The sequence below is a fragment of the Herpailurus yagouaroundi genome, unplaced genomic scaffold (assembly GCF_014898765.1).
Source record: "Herpailurus yagouaroundi ecotype Mexico unplaced genomic scaffold, PumYag 142, whole genome shotgun sequence".
NCBI classification, from domain to species: domain Eukaryota; kingdom Metazoa; phylum Chordata; class Mammalia; order Carnivora; family Felidae; genus Herpailurus; species Herpailurus yagouaroundi.
This window is the reverse complement of record NW_024412397.1, coordinates 48,820,447-48,841,037: the sequence shown is the minus strand read 5'-3', so window position 1 is coordinate 48,841,037 and position 20,591 is coordinate 48,820,447. Positions and strand designations below refer to the sequence as shown.

General features: G+C 47.2%; 2 protein-coding genes across 4 annotated transcripts in view; one reads left to right on the top strand and one right to left on the bottom strand.

The window, feature by feature from the left end:
* The first annotated feature begins 735 nt into the window (after window positions 1-735).
* On the top strand, window positions 736-19,679 carry RMC1 (regulator of MON1-CCZ1). Its single transcript, XM_040479227.1, has 20 exons — window positions 736-962; window positions 1,700-1,776; window positions 3,877-3,961; window positions 5,362-5,418; window positions 6,754-6,840; window positions 8,750-8,890; window positions 9,220-9,323; window positions 10,594-10,683; window positions 10,772-10,877; window positions 12,108-12,219; window positions 13,601-13,645; window positions 13,896-13,949; window positions 15,322-15,450; window positions 15,995-16,101; window positions 17,493-17,612; window positions 17,919-17,996; window positions 18,252-18,356; window positions 18,453-18,521; window positions 18,607-18,832; window positions 19,515-19,679. The coding sequence occupies exons 1-20, from the start codon at window positions 861-863 to the stop codon at window positions 19,592-19,594; spliced, it is 1,974 nt and encodes a 657-aa protein (XP_040335161.1). The 5' UTR covers window positions 736-860; the 3' UTR covers window positions 19,595-19,679.
* The window catches only part of NPC1 (NPC intracellular cholesterol transporter 1), a 55,346-nt gene continuing 54,140 nt past the window's right edge, over window positions 19,386-20,591 (bottom strand). For all 3 annotated transcript variants that reach the window (XM_040479224.1, XM_040479225.1, XM_040479226.1), the window contains exon 25: window positions 19,386-20,199. In XM_040479224.1, the coding sequence (XP_040335158.1) occupies window positions 20,117-20,199 (83 nt within the window). In that variant the 3' untranslated portion in view covers window positions 19,386-20,116. The remainder of the gene's footprint in view (window positions 20,200-20,591) is intronic.

The window sequence follows — 20,591 nt, the reverse complement described above, 5'->3', positions numbered from 1 at the left end:
TTCAGACCCACATATCCATCTGTATAGATGTCATTTCTCCTCGGATTCACATGTCCAACTCTTGATCCTCACCACTTCCCTGCCAAACTTCCCAAGTCTCTGTATCTTAGAGAATGGTGCCCAGAGCCATCGGTTGTTGACATGGCCACCTAGCGATCATCCGTGATCCCGCCTTTCCTCCCTCTTGTCTGTGTCTTGAATGAGGCGTTCCCCCAACCCTCCTTAAATGTCAAAGCCATGCAAAAAAGGCTTTCTGACTGCAATCTAAAGTAGGTTTTCCTGTTACATGCTCACAGCATCCAGGCGCTGGCCACAGCACTCCTCTCGCTTATTAAGTTCCCAGAGGCAGGCTCAATAAACCCTTCCGAGAGAGAGTAAGCCTTCCCTAAACCAGGCGCAGCCCTGTCCCAGGCGGGCACCCGGCCGTGCGCAAGCCTCGCGGAACAGAACACGCCACAGTGGGCGCAGGAGGGAGCGGCGGCGCCTGCGGGTGTAGCCGCGCGGACTACCGCCGTCGCCTCTGCGCGGCTTCCGGGTCACGTCCCCGTCCCGCGAGCCGCGCTGGGACTCCGCCCCCCAGGAAAGGGGAGGAGCCTCTTGTGCCGAGCGGGGCGCGGTCGCGGTCGCTAGGCCCCACCGCAGCCGGTCAGCAGTAGCCGGTTTAAGCGCTGAGGGCGGCGGGTCACGTGCCGGACGGGGTGGGGGCGTGGCACCAGGAAGCGGCCTCCGCGCCCGCTCGGATCGCCGCCGCCGCCGCCTCCCGGCCTGACTCGCCGCGCCCCGGTGCCGGGCGCAGCTTGCCCGGCTCCACGCTGGCGGCCGCCCCCGGACCCCCCGCCGCCGCCGCCGCGGCGCCCGCTATGGGCCAGGAGGACTACTATCTGGAGCTGTGCGACCGGCCGGTGCACTTCGAGAAGGCGAACCCGGTCAACTGCGTCTTCTTCGATGAGGCCAACAAGCAGGTCCGGGCCGGCCCGCGCCCTCCTTCCCCGCGCGGCCGGGCGCACCCTGCCCGCCATCCCCCGCGCCCCCAGCGGCGTCCTGCGCGCGCGCGCGCCCAGGCCGGGTGCTGGGGGACCAGGCCTGGGGCCTCCCCTCCGGTCCCGGCGCGGGACTGGCACCAGCCCCGTGCTGTTGGGTGGGCCGAGGGACCAGGCGCCACCGCGGCGGGGCCTTTCTGCTCCAAGGTGACAGCTGGTTGACCCCGAACCTGCGCCACCGACCCTGCAGCGCCCTTTGGCCGGTGTGGTCGGCCGTTAGCTCGCCAGCCCTTTCTCGGTGCCTTTGTTGTGTTTGTCATTAGTTACTCTTGCACTCACGGATTTAGGCGTTGAGACTGGCTTTATTCTTGGAATTTTGGAAACGGAGGGTGGGGGAAGCAGTGTGAGGAGTAATAGGGTGTGCTTAAGTGTATCAGTGGCGCCTTTGCTGAACCGGATTAAAATTTGTAGCCTCGGCGACCCAGGCCCGGTTTTGCACAGTGGGTGGCACTCACAATGGTTTAACCTTTTTGATCTCTGCTACTCCCTTGCCCCTTAAAATTCTTGTAAACACCAGGTATCTGTAGATGAATATGTGCCACCTTAGTTGAGCTGAACCAAGAGTGGGGTGTGGTAGAAATAATCACTTGTTAGGCTGGTGTCTGTGTCTCAAGTCTTTCAAAGTTCAGGCCATTAACGTTGCTTCTTTTGCCTCCTAGGTTTTTGCAGTTCGATCTGGTGGAGCTACTGGGGTGGTAGTTAAAGGCCCAGATGATAGGAATCCCATCTCATTTAGGTAACTCTTGACATTTACAGAATAATTTTCACGTGTAAATAAAATGATGTTTTTCTGTTTCGTCTTCAGAAGGTGGTTTTAAAAGTTTGTCCTTTGTCTTCCCTAAAAGTTCTGAAGTCTGTGCGCATGCACATCCCTGCCTCTAGGGAGAGGGAAACAGACACCTGCCAAGCAGACACCTGCGAGCAGTCTCCGTGGCACACATCAGTACTTCATGTCAGAGTGAAATGTGTAGAGTAGTTGTCTCTTGATTTGGGAATCAAATGCTCCAACATAGGGTACCTACTTCCTCCTACTTGAAATTAGCAAGGCAGTTTATTGATGTGTCCATTTCCGGTGTCTTGGAGGAGGAGGGCCTTCATTTGCCTGTGGCCCAGCTCTTTCCAGAGTATGTGGTAGGTGGAGGAAGTTCCTAGGTTAGTGTTTCCTGTATAATTATATTAAGAAAATCCCAGCTTCCACCAACGGTGACTGGATGTCCCAGTGTATGCAGGTTGAACCAGTATAATTGCAAATAGCACTTCCTTTCACTTTCTGAAGTGTCCTGATTTGGTTGATAAGTTATCTGGTCTTCGTTCCTGTGTTTACAGGAAGGGAAAGTGTAGTGTGGGCCCTCGATTCAGTGGGGACTTAAATTTTTTGCAGGTGGCCTGTGTTAATAAGAACGAGTTTTTGAAGTGGAAATGAATCATCATTTGTTTGGCACACACTGATTGCAGTCCCCCGCCCTGTGCTAGGCGCCAGGCATGTGAAGGTTTTGAATTAGCCTGGCGCCCTTTTGGAGAGCTCATAAATGTAGTGTGGGAGACAAGTGTGTAGACACATTCTGTCGATTGTGAGAAAGTGCCGTAATAGCACTGTGTTCAGAATTGGGGCACACAAGAGAGAGGAGACATTTATCTTGGGGTAGGCTGAGGAAGACCACTGCCTCGGACGGGGAAGGCCTCAGAGAGGAGGGAGTCTTTGAGCTAAACTTTAAAGCTTGAATGGAATGATTCTGAGTGGGGAAGAAAGATGGCCTTTCAGATGGCGAAGAACGCCAGAGTGCAAAGCTTAGCAGGCAGGGTGTTTGGGGGATTCCAGGTCTGTGTAACTGAGATCAGGTGTCCTCGCAGGGAAGGAGAGGTGGGGGTGGTTTGGCCCCTGGCAGGAGTCAGCTTGAACCTTATGTATTCTGCTATGGAATTAGGGCTTTATCTTATTGGAAATTGTAAGATGGGGGCATGGCACGATCTTATCAGCGTTCGGAAAGATCACGCTGTTCACAGCATTGACCTTGGATTACCTGGGAGCATGTCAAAGTCAGGGGTACCACTGAGCATCGACTGCAGTAGTCTGAACCGGGCATACCCAAGACCAGACCCAAGGCCGAGTAGACTGTCACATAGGCACTCGGGAGGTGCTTGGGAAGGTCTTGGGTAAGTCTTGGTGATCATTTGGGTGTGGAAAGTAACAGTGAGCCGCTGATCCAGATTTGGGGGCTTGGTAGGGTTTGAGGAGGAAGATACTGAATTTATCCCCTTTAAATTTTAAGTTTTGATGGCAAACATTTTAGCAATTTTGTGTATTTTTAACAGTTGTCTGGTGGTATAATTAACTGCATATATTTAATGTATGCAGTTGATGAGTTTTGACATGTTAACCATCACCACAGTCTTTAAGTTTGCTTGTGCGGCCCTGTAATTCATCCCTTGACTTCCTCTTGTAAACATCTGTTTGAGGCCCTGTAAGACTCCGGGGGTTGGGAAGTAAATGGGAAAGCGTAAGCTTGGCTGTAAGAGCATGGTGGGTGGGGGAAGGTGGTGGTTGGTGGAGAAGTTTGCTGGGTGGGTATTGCTTATTTATGTCCAAAGTGACTCTCAGGGGAAAGTGCATCTGTTCTCCATTCTTCAGTCACTTGTTAACCACAGTGTAAATTTCACTGGCAACGTGCTGCCAGTTGGATTTTGTTGTTTGGAAAGAAGTCCTGATAGTGTCAGAAACATAATTTTCAACTAAGATCTGCTGCTTTCTGAGTATTTAACTTGCCTTTTCTCACAAATTGATAGATGCTAGAATTCAGTTCTTAACTTTTTAACTCACCCCCTTTTTTTCTTAAAGAATGGAAGACAAAGGAGAAGTGAAATGCATTAAGTTTTCCTTAGAAAATAAGATATTGGCTGTTCAGAGGACCTCAAAAACTGTGGTAAGACATGGCTTTATTTATTTATTTAAAAAATTTTTTAAATGTTTATTGTATTTTTGAGAGAGAGAGAGAGAGCACGAGCGGTGTAGGAGCAGAGAGGGGCGGGGAGACACAGAATCCGAAGCAGGCTCCAGGCTCCGAGCTGTCAGCACAGAGCCCAATTTGGGCTCGAACTCATGTACCAGGAGATCATGACCTGAGCCGAAGTCAGTGCTTAACCGACTGAGCCACCCAGGTGCCCCTGTTTATTTTTTTTAAGTTTTATTTAAGTAATCTCTACATCCAACGTGGGGCTCAAACCCACAACCCCAAGATCAAGAGTTACATGTTCTACTGACTGAGCCAGCCAGGTGCCCCAGGACATATCTTTAAGTACAGAGTAAAGGAAAGGACATTAGAAGTACACTTAGAAGAGAATGAATTACAAAAAAACAGCTAAAGGAAGCATTTATTATTTTAATGTCCTGAAAGTTATAGTTCTGTTGTACTATATTTGAGCCTTGGGAATTCTTTTTTTTTAAATTTTTTAATGTTTATTCATTTTTGAGAGACAGGGCGTGAGCAGGGGAGGGGCAGAGAGAGAGGGAGACACAGAATCCGAAGCAGGCTCCAGGCTCCGAGCTGTCAGCACAGAGCCCGATTTGGGGCTTGAACCCACAAACTGTGAGATCATCACCTGAGCCAAAGCCAGATGCTTAACTGAGCCACCCAGGCACCCCGAGCCTTGGGAATTCTTGAAGATGAGAGAGACATTTCAAGGGATAAATATTTGTGACCTTAGTTTGTCATTTTTGACTTAAAAATGTTTTAAAGTAATTTGGAACCTCAGGCAACCTTGGATTGATTGGTAGCGGCATAGATCGTGTGAGTTGTATTTTTGGCAACTTTGTGAATTAGCTTTAATGGAGTAACTCCATTTACTCACTGCTTGCATCTTTGAATGCTTGATCCCCTAGGAACAGACATTCAAAGTTGGAGCACCCGTTTGGCATTTTCACTTTCCTAAGCATTTTCACTTTCCTAAGTATTCACCGTCACCATTGGTAAAGTAGAGCAAAGCCTTTTGGAAACAGGCAGAATCTGATTTCCCCCTGTCAGTATTAATTGCTAAAATTGTTGGAAAGCCTCTTATAAGAGGCAGCAACACATTTCTCTGGAATCCATTGGTTTTCGGTATCAGTTTCTAAACTAACTGGATAATTGGATTAACTTTTTTTTTTAATTGCATTGGAAGGGGACAGATTGTCCAAATTGGTTTTTTTAGTTTTCCTGCCTTCTATCCGTTTTTTTTTCCCGATCACTTTTTAAATTTGTCTTTTGTCTGTCTGGTGGTATGCCAGTGTCTGTTGGCAGTATGCTGCTTGATCCCAGTTTCTCCTTGTGGTTTTTTTACTCTTCAGGATTTCTCTAATTTTATCCCGGATAGTTCTCAGCTGGAATACACTCAAGAGTGCAAGGTATGAGCCCAGATCCTTTCCCGGCTGCTGGCCATCTCACTGTGTGGGTGACGTGGGGGAGGGGCAGCGTGCCCTGGGAATTGCCAGCACACCCTGGGAGGCAGGCTGTGCCTTATGCTGACTCCTGTTGCACGGTGGCTCTGTGACTTGGACAGTTTTAAAAGTTTTGTTTTGTTTTTTTATGTTTATTTATTTTGAGAGAGAGAGAGAGCACTCGGGCATGGAGGGGCAGAGAGGGAGAGCGAGCATCTCAAGCAGGTTCCACACTGTCAGCACAGAGCCTGACTTGGGGCTGGAGCTTGAGAACCGTTAAGCTCGTGGCCTGAGCCGAAATCAAGAGTGGGATGCTTAACCCACTGAGCCACCCAGTCGTCCCAGTTTTAAAAGCCTGTTTCTTCTTTTATAAGATGAAATCGGGAGGATTAAATGGGTGACAGGACGTTAATCGCCCGGCTGTGCTGGCTGTTCGGGGGGGTCGGACCCTGGATTCCTTTCATAGCGGCCTTGTAGGAGGTTTTAGGAAGAGGAGTGTTTTCCCTCTCCTGATGATGTTTCCTTTCCTTGATTTGTTGTCCTTGTGTCCTTCCACTTTCTTTCCCCAAGTGTAGATTCTAATTGGTTTTAATTAGATTTGCTGGGTAGCATAAACGAGGCGAGGCGGTGGGGCTCAGCTCAAAGCAGCAATATGACACCCTTGAAGGTAGCAGAAGGTGCTAGTGGCTGGGTATGGCTTTTAGCAGCTTCACAATGGTTTTGCTAAATGGAGTTTAGCAAATGGAGTTTAGGGTGGGCTCTGTGACAAGGAGAGGCCCTTCGGCCCACGAACCGAGCCCCTCACAGACCTCTGGATCTGTGCGCCGCAGAGCCCCTGTCCTAGCCCTGTACGGCCTCAGGTTTGGGGCACTGCTGTGCAGCAGGGGAGGCGAAGGGGTGGGCTCAGGGCCCCAACCCCATCTTGGTCCGCACTCACTGAGAACCTTCTAAGCTTTTCTACTTTTATAATGCATGTTTTTAGAATACAGCTAAGAGAAAGTCACCTGCCCTTTGATTTTCCTTAAGGAAGAAGTTGATATCTGTGTGTGCTGGTCAGTTACCTTTCTGCAAAATTCAGGCTTTTCCCTCTGTTCTTGAGAAGGAATTAAGAGTCAGGTGCTTTAGTGAGGCATCCCAGGTGGAAATCTGGGAATGTTGTATTGAAAAGAAAGTTTGATTTCTTAGTAAGTAATCAAATCGGGGTAACTTTTATTAAAGAGTGTGAGAAGTGGAGTATTTTAAGCTTTTGAAGAGTTGTACAAAAACTAATTAATTAAAAAAATTTTTTGTAATCCTTTTCAGACCAAGAATGCCAACATACTTGGATTCTGTTGGACCAGTTCTACTGAAATTGTCTTCATAACAGATCAAGGAATTGAATTTTACCAGGTATTATGTTGATCACTTCTGTTTGCTGGACAACGGTCTGTGATGGCAGTGTGGCAGCCTTCTGAATTCACTACTGAATAGACATTCTGAGATTCTAGAACTTTAGGTTTTTGTTTGGGTTTTTGTTCTTTATTTCTAATTATAAGAAATGCATGTTTTTTATAAAACGTTTAAACATTACCAGGCTATCTGGAAGGTAAAAGTCCCCCCATAATCCCTAGAAATAACTAGTATGAATAGTACGTTTTTCTTTGTTTTCCTACACACATGCAAACTTCATTTTTTTATAAAAATGGGAATGTTGTATATGAAGTTGTGGCTGGCTTTTTTTTCATAGCAGTGGGGCTTGGACATTTGTCCATATTTTATTCTGAGTAGTGTTCTGTTGTGTGGGTGCACTGCGGTTTAATTAATTCCCTGTTGATGAACCTCTGGCTTGTTTTCATTTTTCTGTGATTGTAAACAATTCTGCAGTGAACATGCTTGCAGACATTTCTTTATGTTCTTGGGTGAGGCAGTTCTTGGAAGGGGAATTACGGCACAGATACGAACATCCGAAAAGCTGAACAGATATTGCTAAATTTTGTCCAGAAGTTTGCTCTGTGACTTCCGGTATAGGGATATCTTTTTCCACATTTTTGCCAGAACTGCATATGATGAGTCCATAGACATATAGTCTGGGTATTAGCCCTTTCTCAGGTGAGATGGTTTGCAAATACTTCCCGTTGCACAGGCTGCCCTTTTGCTCTGTTGACTTGACTTGGTACCTGCCTTGTCTTGTAATATGTTCCAGCTGCCCAACCTGTTGAGCATGCTTCTGAATCTTTCAGTGGAGCTAATCTAGAAAGTATTTGGATATTCTCGGGGTTCAATTTTGTTGACCTAATGAAAGCAGTATAATTTAGAATGTACAGATGGAGAAAATACACCCGTTAAGCAAAATGTGAGATGTTAGTGCTTTGCCATGGGGCCGTCCTCAAAACCTTTGTAATGACCACCAGAAAGAAAACAAACTGCACAAATCTCGTACACATAGAAGGAGAGTTTTGTGTATATGGTAGCGTGGATAGGATCACCTGCTTTCCCGAAGGGTTCCTTGTGGCAATCATATACTTTTCTGCTCTCTGTAGTGGAAAAGTGTACATTCATGTCATCTAGATGGTCTTCAGATCTTCAAGAAATAAGTTAGAAAGAGGACTCTACCATATCCGTTTCATATCTAAATTGTCAAGAAACCCATGCCTCTCCACCGTGACTTCCACGTCGGTTCTGGAGCACAGTGTTCTAGGAGCATTCATGTCTCGGGGCTCTATACAGTGTTCCTTAATTTATCCGAATATTTAGAGTATATTTAAGAGCTGCCTCAACCGTAAAATACTAGGTTTGCATGCAGAGTCTCACGAACACGATTGTTAGCAAAAGGGAGCTGCTCCCAGACTCCATGCTACCTGGAGTCAAGACAGAGCCAGGTGGAAGGCAGGTGCTACAGGCTGGGTGTGGGTGATTCAGTGCATGGGATCGTTGAGGTCGGGGGGGGGGGGGGGCGCGTTTGCTTCCACGGGTTGGAGGAGGGAGTATGTAGTCTGGACTCTTGGGTGGATGATGCCTGGAGAGTGTGCAGACTCTTGCAGGGAACTGGCCTGCCTGGGCTGTGACTGCATAGCGGTGTCTGAGCTGTATTTTCTCCTTGGTCAGGTATCCATGCTGCCCGCCTCTCAGGGTCGTGGTGTGAATAAATGAGCCAAGATGGGTAAAGCACTGAGCGTGGGGAGCAGTAGCTGCAGCAAACAAAAACCTGTGCAACTTTACTTAGTGTTTTTTTCCAGATTTTTCTTGTTAATTTACCATCAGTCGTCTTCCATTTTGCTGATTTTAAAATAAAGATTCTGTTTCTCGAACTTTGCTTCAGGTGTTACCGGAGAAACGAAATCTCAAACTCCTGAAGAGCCAGAATATCAACGTGAATTGGTACATGTACTGCCCTGAGGGTGCTGTGATTCTGCTGTCTACCACAGTCCTTGGAAATGTGCTGCAGCCCTTTTATTTTCGGGTAAGAGTGAGCCTGTCTTTAGGAAAAATTCCCTTTCCCCCCTCCCATCCTGTTCCTCTAATATACTAAGGTATCCCGGATTTCAAAGGGGCAAGTTTCTCAAATAACCTCACCACTTCTGACCACTAGAGGGCACACTGTACCATCCTGTCACGGCCAGGAATGACTCGTTCTGTGGGGACAGACTCCAGGGAGTAAAGGACTTAGTGGGACTTTGGAAAGGATGGAGAGACAGAGTGTGTGCCTGTCCTCCGTGGTTTTATGTAGGGAATGCTAAAGCATCAAAGAGGTTTAACCAGCTTTTCCTAAAACTTGTATCACCCCAACAGGCTGGCACTATGTCAAAGCTGCCCAAGTTTGAGATTGAATTACCAGCTGCACCCAAGTCAACTAAACTGAGCCTTTCTGAGAGAGACATCGCGATGGCGACCATGTATGTCTGTCTTTTGAGAGAATTCCTTCCTGACATTTGCTTTTGGTAATAGAAGTAGCAGAAGTGCATCATAAAAGCACAGCACTTCCGATAGGTGCCCTCAGAGCACATGATAAAGACTCCCGCTTTCCCGTTCAGTGTCTAGATTTTATGAATGGAGAAAACTGGTCGTCAGCTTGGCATTCTTTTCTGATTCTTCTAGCTTTGTGATCTTAGGGAAGTTTTTTTCCACCATTCTGGTCTGATAAAATGAGAACATTGGACCAATTTGTTGTTTAGGTATCTTAGTTCTATAATTTTTTTTTTACTCTGTGAGTAGTTGAAGGTTATCTAGGACTTTTATTTATTTACTTATTTTTAGCTAAAACATATCCTGCTGGCTTTAAAGAACATAGTTTATCTAACAAACATGGAACTAAATTACTTATGTAGGAAGGTATCCTCGCTTGTAAATGCAGAGTATCTCAATTTCTAAGCTTCATTATGGAAGTTTTAAACACACCATAATAGAAACTGATGCAAAGAATACCTTATGTACCCATAACCCAGTTCAAAAATGTCCAAATTTTGCTTGGATTCTTCTATGGCCTAAAACAGTGGTTTTGAACTTTAACGTTCTTTGGGAGTTAGAATGCCTTTTTTTTTTTTTTTCTTTTAAAGGCCATCTACTGTGGCATCCCAGGTTAGAGAACAGATACAGTGAGAGCAGTCCTCACCCAGTGGCGGCAGAGACCCACTCCCTTCCCTCTGGTCTCATCCCTGTGGCAGACCGAGGACAGTGTCAGCCACTGGAATAGCAACGTGCATGCAGGAACTGGTCACAGGAGCATTTCTTCCATGAGGCTTATAAATGAAGAGTGATTATATTTTCCTGTTATCAAGGAATATACTCATTACGTAGAACTTGGAAGATACAGAAAGTTCCAGAAAAAGAAAGTGGACTCAGTTTATTACTCAAGGATAGCTATTAACAACATGTGTTTCTTTCTAGTAGTTTTGGACATTGTGCGGAAGTTTGTCTTCCTTTTAAAGTACTGCGATGGACCTGTATTTAGTTTTGCATCCCCGTTTTCACTTTTATATAATGGCCTTGGGTTTTTTTTTGTTTTTTTTTTTTTTTAGCTGCACTTTGTAAATATTTTTGTTGGCTGTGAAATATTCTGTTAGGGAATATGTCATAATTTACTTAACTCTTATGGCCTCATAATTCAGCATTTAGAATAGAGGAATTTCAGATGTCCTGTGTGAAGTCTGTCTCTTTGTTCTCCAGATACGGACAGCTTTACGTTCTCTTCTTGAGGCATCATTCTCGGACCTCCAATAGTACAGGAGCGGAGGTAGTCCTATATCATCTACCACGGTATATTTAATGCTGTCCTCCTTCTCCAATTTTAAAATACGAACTAAAGCTTGTCGATCTATGTTTTGACCTTTCTGTTATCCTACAGAGAAGGTGCCTGTAAAAAGATGCACATATTAAAGTTAAATCGGACGGGGAAGTTTGCCCTAAACGTGGTGGATAACCTGGTGGTCGTTCATCATCAGGATACAGAGGTAGGAGTTATGTGTGGGTGTCTGGTCTGTCAGTGTGGTTTAAGAGTTAGGAAAATTAGGGCGCCCGGGGGGCGCTCAGTCTGTTGAGTGGCCGACTTCAGCTCAGGTCATGATCTCATATTAGTGAGTTCGAGCCCCTACATCGGGCTCACTGCTGTCAGCACGCAGTCTGCTTCGGATCTTCTGCCTCTCTCTGTCTCTCTGCCCCTGCCCTGTGTGTGCTCTTTCAAAAATAAATTAACATTGGGGCGCCTGGGTGGCGCAGTTGGTTAAGCGTCCGACTTCAGCCAGGTCACGATCTCGCGGTCTGTGAGTTCGAGCCCCGCGTCAGGCTCTGGGCTGATGGCTCAGAGCCTGGAGCCTGTTTCTGATTCTGTGTCTCCCTCTCTCTCTGCCCCTCCCCCGTTCATGCTCTGTCTCTCTCTGTCCCAAAAATAAATAAAAAACGTTGAAAAAAAAAAAAATTAAAAAAAAAATAAATTAACATTAAAAAAAAAAAAGTTATGAAAATTGACAAAACATGCAGAACAGAGAATAGAAAGTACTTTCCATGCTAAAGCTTTGGTCTTCCAGATGCAAATGAGTTTGGTATTCTAGATGGTTGAGAAAAAACAGGGATTCCCTGTCTATTGATTACAGTTAATTAAAAACTATTCCAGAAAGTAGCACATGAGGGTATTTGACTCTGGAACAATTATTTGGTTGGCTCAGCCAAGCTGGGAATTTACTGCAGAAGCACAGTCTTGCATGAGCACACAAGCTTTGTATTTCCTTTGTGAGTACAGATAATGCTAGGTGATGATTTTGAGGTTTTGTGGCCCAAGAGAAAGACTAGAACGGGTCCTGCTTTTTTTTTCTACATGGTTAGCTGGGTATCTGGTCACAGACAAGCTCCTTGTGTCCTGTGCCTCCCGCAGGGTGGCGATACCCTTATCTTGACTAATGAAGGTATTTCTAGTCGAAGTGAAAAAGATCTGCTGAAATCACTTGGAGCTCTTCAAGGGCAGCCTGTCATAAACACCAGGGGTGTGCGTGAGTGTGGGGGACAGTGTAACAGAGTCGTGATATCACAGCAGACTCCTCCCCGCGTAGAACCAGCCTGGGGGGGGGTGCAGCGCAGGGCATGCCGACTCTGTAAGCTGACGGGAATGGAGGGATCTGAGAGAACAGAAGGGACAGGCCAAGTCATGGCTTGTTTCGGCATCAGAGTCTTACTTTTTTCCACTTCAGACATCGGTGATATTTGACATCAAGTTAAGGGGAGAGTTTGATGGCACCGTCACCTTCCATCATCCGGTGCTTCCGGCACGTTCGATTCAGCCCTATCAGATCCCCGTGGCAGGTAAGGGGACCTCCGCATAGTGGATGGAACGAGGGGTACACACAGGGGTTCCCAGGCCCCTGTGCTTTTGGGGGGGCTTTGTGTTCCTTCCAGCATCTTCCTGATGTGAGCATTAGAAGAGTAGGTTGTGTCAAATGATTGTCTTGTGTCTCCTGCTTACGTGGCCTGAAGGTAACCGCTGGTGAACTGGTGGAAAGCCAAATCTAGACGTTAACCTTCAGCTCCGTTCTGGATGTTTGGGACCAGTTAGAAGGCAGTCAGGTTCGAATTGGCCAGTTATAACAAAACAAATGCCAGGTGTGATCAAAATCATAGCCTGGACAAAGATTAATAAGAATTCAAAAGTCCATTGAATCTCTGGCCTCCAGAGCGTGGGTTGGTAAAACATTTTTCACAGCTAAAGGCTTTTCGTCATGTTTAACCCCCTAGGTTGTAAGCCCCATGCAGGCTTGTAGCGGCTCTGTATCTTGCCTGCCCCGTGCTGCTGCAGGGCGTGCCGTGGGGACGCGCTTGGTAGCCGCTCTCATTCCCCCTTCTGCTGTTGGTCTGTTCAGCTGTTCATTTTCAAGCAGACTACACATCAGAATCACCCCGGAGGCTTTACAAGGGCACCCGCTGTCACCTGAGAGCGGTCAAGTCCATGTGATTGGCAGCCAGAGTTGAGGCCCGTGTGCAAGAACTTCTCAGGTTCTAGATTCAGGTGTTCTTTGCTTTAGCTTGTCTGGACCCTTCCCTCTTTTGAGTGGACTGTCCAAAATGACCACATTTTCCAACCAGCTGATTAAAACCTGTCTTCGGATTGTCCCTGGGTAATCGGAGCAGAACTGGGAATGATGTTTAATTTGCAGGGCTGCATTTCTCAAGTTTACCGTGGATGCACGGGCAGTGCAACTGGGAATTAAGAGTCCCTGTCATGTGAGGTGTTTGGGGTCTGTTTCCTAGAGGAGATCTCTGTGCCTGGACCTACCCTGTGCAATGGGGAATTGAGCTAATTACTTAGACAAAGCACAAAGCACTGTTATTTGAAATCTTTTCGGTGACTGGCCTGGGGATGTGATTTTGAACCATTCAGGACTTGGTGATTTATTGTGTAAATGAAGACGAGTCCTCTTCGGTTATTACAGAAGAATGAACAACTCTGAGTCTGTCGTATTTTCCCCTTCTTGGGAGGCCATTTTCACGGATTGTTCTCAACTTCCCCCTTCCTCCTTATATGTGGTATCAGTGGTACAAGATAGTTCACTCCTTCCTTATTCAACTGTAGTCGAATCACCATTTACTGAAGGCTTTAAAAGTACTGCATTTCACCCTCTGAGCACTGGTGTGGGCAGTATTTCCTGGTGGCATTGTTGTTGCACACTTGTGTTTTTTCCACTTGCAGGTCCTGCTCCTGTGACCAGCCAGTCTCCCATCCCGTGCAAACTCTGTATCCTTTACAAAGGCCTTACTGTTGTGCACAGAAGGGAAGATAGTACCCCTCTTTGTCTTGGTGTGTGATAACAGTCCTGCCTGGCAGCTGTGAATAACCTGAATAACATCTTGGGAGCCCGCCTGGGGGTGCTTTCCTCACTACCTGGGCCTGAGTAGCCTCTGCAAATAGGGGGCGGGCGAGTGCTAAACAGAACTGGGTTTGTCTTTGGTTTTTATCCTGGTTTACCATTTCCTATAACCTGCAGATTCTTCATCCTGGATTGTCTTTCAGCCTGACATCATCATCAGCGCAAGCCAAGGTGGGTCAGAGGGGACAGTCGTCACGTTAGAAAATAGTTACTTGTTGGTTTTGGATGACACTTGTAGCCAGTAACAGGTTCAAGGTGAATCTGACAAATGACCTCTTCCTTCAGTCTTAGGAATGGGAAAATTTTTCACTTTATACTCTGTTCTCTACTGTTCTATCCTGAGCATATACTATTATTTTTTAAATGTTTATTCTGAGAGAGAGAGAGGTAGAGATTCCCAAGAAGGCTCCATGCTGTCAGTGCAGAGCCCAATGTGGGGCTCGATCCCACAGACTGAGATCATGACCTGAGCTGAAATCAAGAGTCGGACACTTAACTGAGCCCCCAGGCGCCCTGCTTATATTAGTTTTATAATAAACAACTAAGAATGGCTATTCCCCTGCTTCTAGCCCATTTAGGTCTGTCCGTTCTGAAAAGCCAGACTCCACAGCACGGTGTACAAGGCCCTCCCTGCCCTGTCCTTATCACCCCCCGTCCTACCCACGTGTGTCTTTGCCCTTTTCTGTTCCGTTTGCATAGAAGTGCGCTTCTGCTTCCCACTGTGCTGGACAAGCTCCTTCAAGATGCTAGCTCTCTCTTCCTGGTAACCCCCTAGCACCTGTATCTTCCTGTTGGGAGTACTTTCCACATTTGTCTTCAGTCATCTTGTGTATTCTCCTGTCTTACCCACCGGGATTCGCGAGAATTTTCGAGGTTTCCACTGCATGTAGAATTCCTCTCTCCCTTCTCCATCTGGAACGGTGCTGGCTCTGGACCAGCTGCAGGAGAATTGAGAAGGGGACCACTCGTCATCTTTAATGCAGTGTTGAATTCTCTTGTGGAACCCCAATTGAGGAAGGCACTACCTGTCTACCTGGCAGTGTGGGTGTTCAGGCAATTCATGGATTGGTGAATGCATGAATTATGAACTTCCCTTGGGAGCCTCAGGAGTTACCTTTTGACGTGAAGAGCCAGTGCGGGAGAAACCAAAGTATAGGACCAAAGTAAATACCGCACGTTGACATCCTTTTCTACCTTCAAGGTTAAAAGGGGGCTGGGTGTGGGGACAGAAATGCTCTGAGTTGGTCGAAGACTTGTCACCCGCCCTTATTTCGGGAGCTACACCGTTGATGCCCCTCTGATTGGAGAGGGTGACCTTGTTGGAGGGAACCGTCAAGCGGGCGGTGGTCGTTTGGCTGGGCGACCTTCTGGGTGTGTCCTGCATTCCCTGGACTGCGCTTGGGTTAGTAAGAAGAGGGTAGCAACAGTGCTTTGCAGGACGGCCCCCTCCCCCGCCCCCCAAATGAATGTTTTAGGGGAACCATCTTTTGGGCTTCTGTTCTCGTTTGCGTCCAGTATGAAATTTGCTGCCTCCTCAATCCAGGTTACCTCTGGAACCTCCAAGTAAAGCTTCAGCCTATCGTAAACCTCTTGCCAGATAAAGGAAGACTGATGGACTTTCTCCTCCAGAGAAAGGAGTGCAAGATGGTCATCCTGTCTGTCTGTTCGCAGAGTAAGTGGACGAGTCCTTCCCCATCGGACTGATTCCAGTACTCGGCTTGGGCTGCCCACACCCTTTATTGGGAGCTGGGCCACATTTGTCTCCTTTGTCCATAGTGTGGAGCCTCATTCTTCACTTGAAGAATGAATTATTTAACCCCCTGGAAGGAAAGACCAGGAAACAGAAAAATGACTTACAGTGACTTGGGTAGAAAAGCTAAATTGGATGGTTCCAGCAAAAGCAAAGCTAACTGTGGCGCACTTGGCGGTAATGAGCTAGCATCTCCAGCCTTAAAACAGTTCCCAGAATCCAAGTCACTCACTGCGTATGTGTCTACTTTGAGCACTTTCTACTGAAAGCTTCTGTAGCCCCTTTTCCTAGTAACCAGGAAGGGCTGGTGAGTGATTTCCAACCTCCAAATGATACCCTTTCTCTGAATGCCCCTTGAAGGTATGTTTGCCTGGTAACCCTTTGAGGTAGTTACTTCTGTGCTAGCAACTGTCTGAATTCTGAAGTGGATGTAAGGTCACTTGACCTGTGTGAACATTCTTCCCAGTGTTGAGCGAGTCAGACAGAGCAACCTTACCTGTGATCGCCACGGTTTTTGACAAACTCAATCACGAGTACAAGAAGTACCTGGACGCCGAGCAGAGTTACACAACGGTAAGCTGTGTGTGTGCTGGGTGGGACAAAGGACTCTTCTCCACCCCCACCGCCCAGTGTATTTCCTAACCAACTATAATGTGAGGTTCTGGTGGGATAACACCACTGGGGTGTGTGTGCCAGGTGGCAAGGTGGCTGTGTTGGGGGTCACAGATTCAGAGTTTGTGCCTCCCCTTAGCTTGAGGCTGCGTGTCACTTAATGCCTTCGCTTGTTTTTAACCTGTGTTGAATCTTACAGATAGATCCTTGGTCTTACCTGTTTTGTGGATAAGAAAAGCAGTTTCGGCTTTGCCTTACTTTATACATACTTCTGCCCGGTCAGAGCCTGGACTGAACAAATTAGGCGTATAATCCTTTTGCCGCATCTTCTTTCTTTCCTTTTAGGCTGTAACAGCTATAAAATTAACACTTTTACTGGCATTCGGTCAGCGTCCTGTCAGGATAGTGATGACATATTAGCACCGTGCTTCCACAGAGCGGGTTCACTTGTTTGTCGTGAACGGCTAGAAACCATTGACGTGGCCTGTAGCCAGGTTCTGCTATACTGTTAGGATGAGCAGAAGGACGTATTTCACTTCGAGGACCTGATTAGTCCTGAAGCTTAAAACAGAAGTGGTTTTAGGCAGTAACGAGGAACCCAGAACTGTACTCCCCTTTAGCTCCTCGGGGGTAAGAGAACTGATGCAGGCTACTGAAGGCCAAGTGACCTCGGAGTGCACCTGTCCCTGTCCTGTGAGACATGCGAGGGGGGCTGGGTTCTTGCAGAGCCTCCTTGGCCTTGCTGCTAGTGTACTGGGCTGTGGGAATCCGTAGGTCTGACCCCAGATGGGTTTCTGTGCCTCGCTGCTCTGGCTCTGAGTCTTTTTAAATGCATGCCGGTCAGAGGGTGGTCCACCCCCAGCAATGCTGGAGCTTCCCCAGCCCCCACCACAGCTGCACCGTCAGCCCTGGAGCGAGCTGCTCTAGAGAGTTCAGGGAAGTCATCCGTCTTCTTGCAGAAGTCAGCAATGTTTGGGTGGCCTTGTTTACCACTCGGAAACGCACACATCCAGCCTTACAAGCGGTATTCCCTTACTGTGTGACCAGTACACCATTCCATTTTTATTAGATAACAAATACGAGAAAGTCCGTGATTAAGAAAATGAGAGATTTTAAGAGGGGAGAAAAATGTGTCTCAAGCAGAAGCGGACTTTTGCTTTTTTAGCTCCACATGTGAACGTTGGCATATTTTCAAGATGACCAACTCTGACTTCTAAACCCAGCCCCAGCCCGCACAGGAAAAATGGTTTTGTCCACGTAGTAAGTGCCATCCTCCGCTCATATCTTAGGAATTCAGTTTTCTGGGAGTCCCTAGAAGCTGACGAGAGTCCTGTTTGCAATGTGTTGTCTAGGCAGTAGAAGCGGGGCCGAGCCGGTGCAGCCCGCTTCTCAAAAGGCCGGTGCGGACCCAGGCTGTGGTCGATCAGTCTGACATGTACACCCACGTGCTGTCGGTCTTCACGGAGAAGAAGGTGGGTGACGGAGCCTCCAGCCAGAGATCTTATCTGCAGGGAACTGAGGAAAGCAGTAGAACTCCTAATGTGATTTAAAGAACCAGAGTTCTCTTGGGTGAAGACCCAGTGCTAATAGTTTGGCACTATTATACTAGGCCAAAACGTGACCGTCGACGGGGGGAGGTTCTGGAGGGATCTGTGCAGAACTCGTGAACAGCACTGGGCCAGAGGCGCACGGAAACAGAGCGGGCGGGTAGACAAGGAGCTGCAGGCGGCCTCCTTGCGAGCGTCCGGTTTTGAGACTACTCTTCTTTTCTTCTGTAGGAGATGCCTCATAAATTTGTGATAGCCGTACTGATGGAGTATATTCGCTCTCTTAACCAGTTTCAGATCACAGTACAGGTACTTTCCAACCATTTGTGGTCCCAACTTAGAGGAGCGGGGTCTGCGTACCAGACTCCGAAATCTGAGTGACTCTCCCGACATCACCGTGTTGGGCTCAGGCGGGATGATTAGTGTTTAATCGAGCATCCTGTCAACGCACAGGTGACAGAAACCTTAACCCGTCACTTAGAATAGCTCCATCCTAGACACACCTGGCCTCATGCATGTTGTAGTTGGGTGACTGGGAAAGTCTTCTCCTGTTTTTGTCCTCAGCACTACTTACACGAACTTGTCATCAAGACGCTCGTCCAGCACAACCTCTTTTACATGCTGCACCAGTTCCTACAGTACCACGTCCTCAGTGACTCCAAGCCTCTGGTATGTGGCCCCAGGCTTTGACTTCTGGGATTAAAAACTTCAGATTTAACTGTCTGACATCTTATGCTGAAGCTGGTGTGAAAACATGTCTTTCAGGCTTGTCTGCTCTTGTCCCTAGAAAGTTTTTACCCGCCCGCTCATCAGCTGTCTCTGGATATGTTGAAGGTAAATCTTGCTACGTCCCCGTTTTAAACTGCATTCACGTCTCTTCCTGTTGCCGCTGCTTATCTGGACTTGTCTCCCCTTCCAGCGCCTCTCGACAGCAAACGATGAAATAGTAGAAGTGCTTCTTTCCAAACACCAAGTGTTAGCTGCCTTAAGATTCATCCGGGGCATCGGCGGCCATGACAACATTTCTGCACGAAAATTTTTAGATGCCGCGAAGCAGACCGAAGACAACATGCTTTTCTATACTATATTTCGGTTTTTTGAACAGCGAAACCAGCGTTTGCGAGGGAACCCTAACTTCACACCAGGTAGGACACAGCAGTGGTAAAAAGGCCTGGGGCGAACACAGACTCAGGGTAGCAAGAGAATGCTGGCAGGCTAGGAGGTGAGAAGCCTTTTGGGAAAGTTCCCCTAAGGAGAACTGCGTGAGCTTTTTTACAAACAAAATCCCATGACGGTGGTTAAGAGGAAAGTCAGAATGCCAGTGGAATCTGAATTAGGCTTTGGAACCTGCAGTGGACGCGTTCTGGGCACAGCTCAGGCCCCAGCGTGGGTCTGGGAATGCTCCTTTCTGAAGAATCAGGAACGAAACAGGAAAGGGCGACGAAGGGTTTAAACGGCCTCAGGCTTATTACTCACTCTTCTCTGCAGACTTACAAAACCTGAGGCATCCCCTCCTTTAGAATGGGAAGGAACATGTCCCTTTTATTTCAGGCCTGACGACTTTTTGTAGCTTAGCGAATGGTGCAAGATGGTGTTACCTGTGACAGGTTGGCCTCTCTACTTCTCCCCAAGCAGGTGTGGATTTGCTGGGGTTGTGAAGGTGCCCAGCAGCCATGCACGAAAGGACAACTCAAAAGCTTAGGAAAACAAAGTATTTTATGAAAGAAAAATAAGTTAAAACCCAGCATATGTATCTATGAGCTGTGAAGTCTTCATTCTTTTTTCCCTTTTGTGCCACATCTGATTAAATCTGCATTTCTTTTATAGGAGAACACTGTGAAGAACATGTTGCTTTTTTCAAGCAGGTTTTTGGAGACCAAGCTCTCATGAGGCCTACGACATTCTGAAATCACTTGCTAGTTTTTTTATATATATATAAAAATGTGTACAAAGTTAATTTATTGCATTAATAAAGCTCTTTAAACTACAAAATGTTATAGTAAAGTGTATCTACACCATCCTCAAATGTTACTAAAAATACGGTATAGAATCTGTGTGATGGCTTACTCCCAAACAAAAGGAAAAACATTGCATTGATTGGCCTGTAAAAAGTGTCAGGGAGCAGATCCCACTCAGCCATGCTAGTGTCACCTTCCACCTGCCAAAGAGTTAGGTCTGGTTCGCGGAGAACTGGAAGGCCCCACAGCGTCCCAGGGCTGCCTTCCGATTCCGTAATGCTTCCGATTCACGAGTCACATTTGCATTCCTGAGTTTAAAAGCACTATGGCCGAAGCTGCTGCTGTTAAGTAGCCTGATGTCTGGTACCGTCCAGTGTCCAACTCGGCCTCGACGGTGCAGCCACTGTCCAGTGAGCGGTAGGCTGAGCGACCCACAGACACAGTTCAGAGTCCCCCGACCTCGCGAGAGGGCTAGAAATTTAGGAGTTGTTCTCGCTCTGTACCTTTGTATTGCTCTTGAGTGGCCAAGCTTTTGGCTTTATTTATTGATGGGCCTGTGGGGGATTAAAGAAAAAACTTCTGGATTATTTCTTTAGTAGAAAAGGAAGGCGACAGGGTAGTTCTGTTATAGTACAAACTTTCTATCCCTCTGAGATTCAAAAACCCCAACTCCTCATGTTCCCTATCTCAATGCTTCCACTTCTTATAAAGCTCAAGTCAAGCAAATTAGTACTGTTGTCCTTTCAACCACAGGTCATTTACAGAAGCTGAGGTGGCCGCAGAAGTAAAGAGACCTTAAGGGTAGTCTCAAGACATGACCCGAGGAGCAGAGGGAGCACTTTGCTGGCACAGGGAGGAAGGGACCAGAAGGTGCTCTCAGCACTGCTGGGCTGTGGCCAGCGGCCCAGCCACTCCTCTCCGTAGCAGGGAGGAACCCCCTGGACCA

What these genes read in the sequence shown, in the direction of transcription:
- RMC1 (XM_040479227.1), top strand. Translation starts at nt 861, where the DNA reads ATGGGCCAGGAGGACTACTATCTGGAGCTGTGCGACCGGCCGGTGCAC. An exon ending in TTCATCATCAGGATACAGAG is followed by an intron (nt 10,878 to 12,107) that starts GTAGGAGTTATG and finishes TTTCCACTTCAG; the next exon opens with ACATCGGTGATATTTGACAT. An exon ending in TCCCATCCCGTGCAAACTCT is followed by an intron (nt 13,646 to 13,895) that starts GTATCCTTTACA and finishes TATAACCTGCAG; the next exon opens with ATTCTTCATCCTGGATTGTC.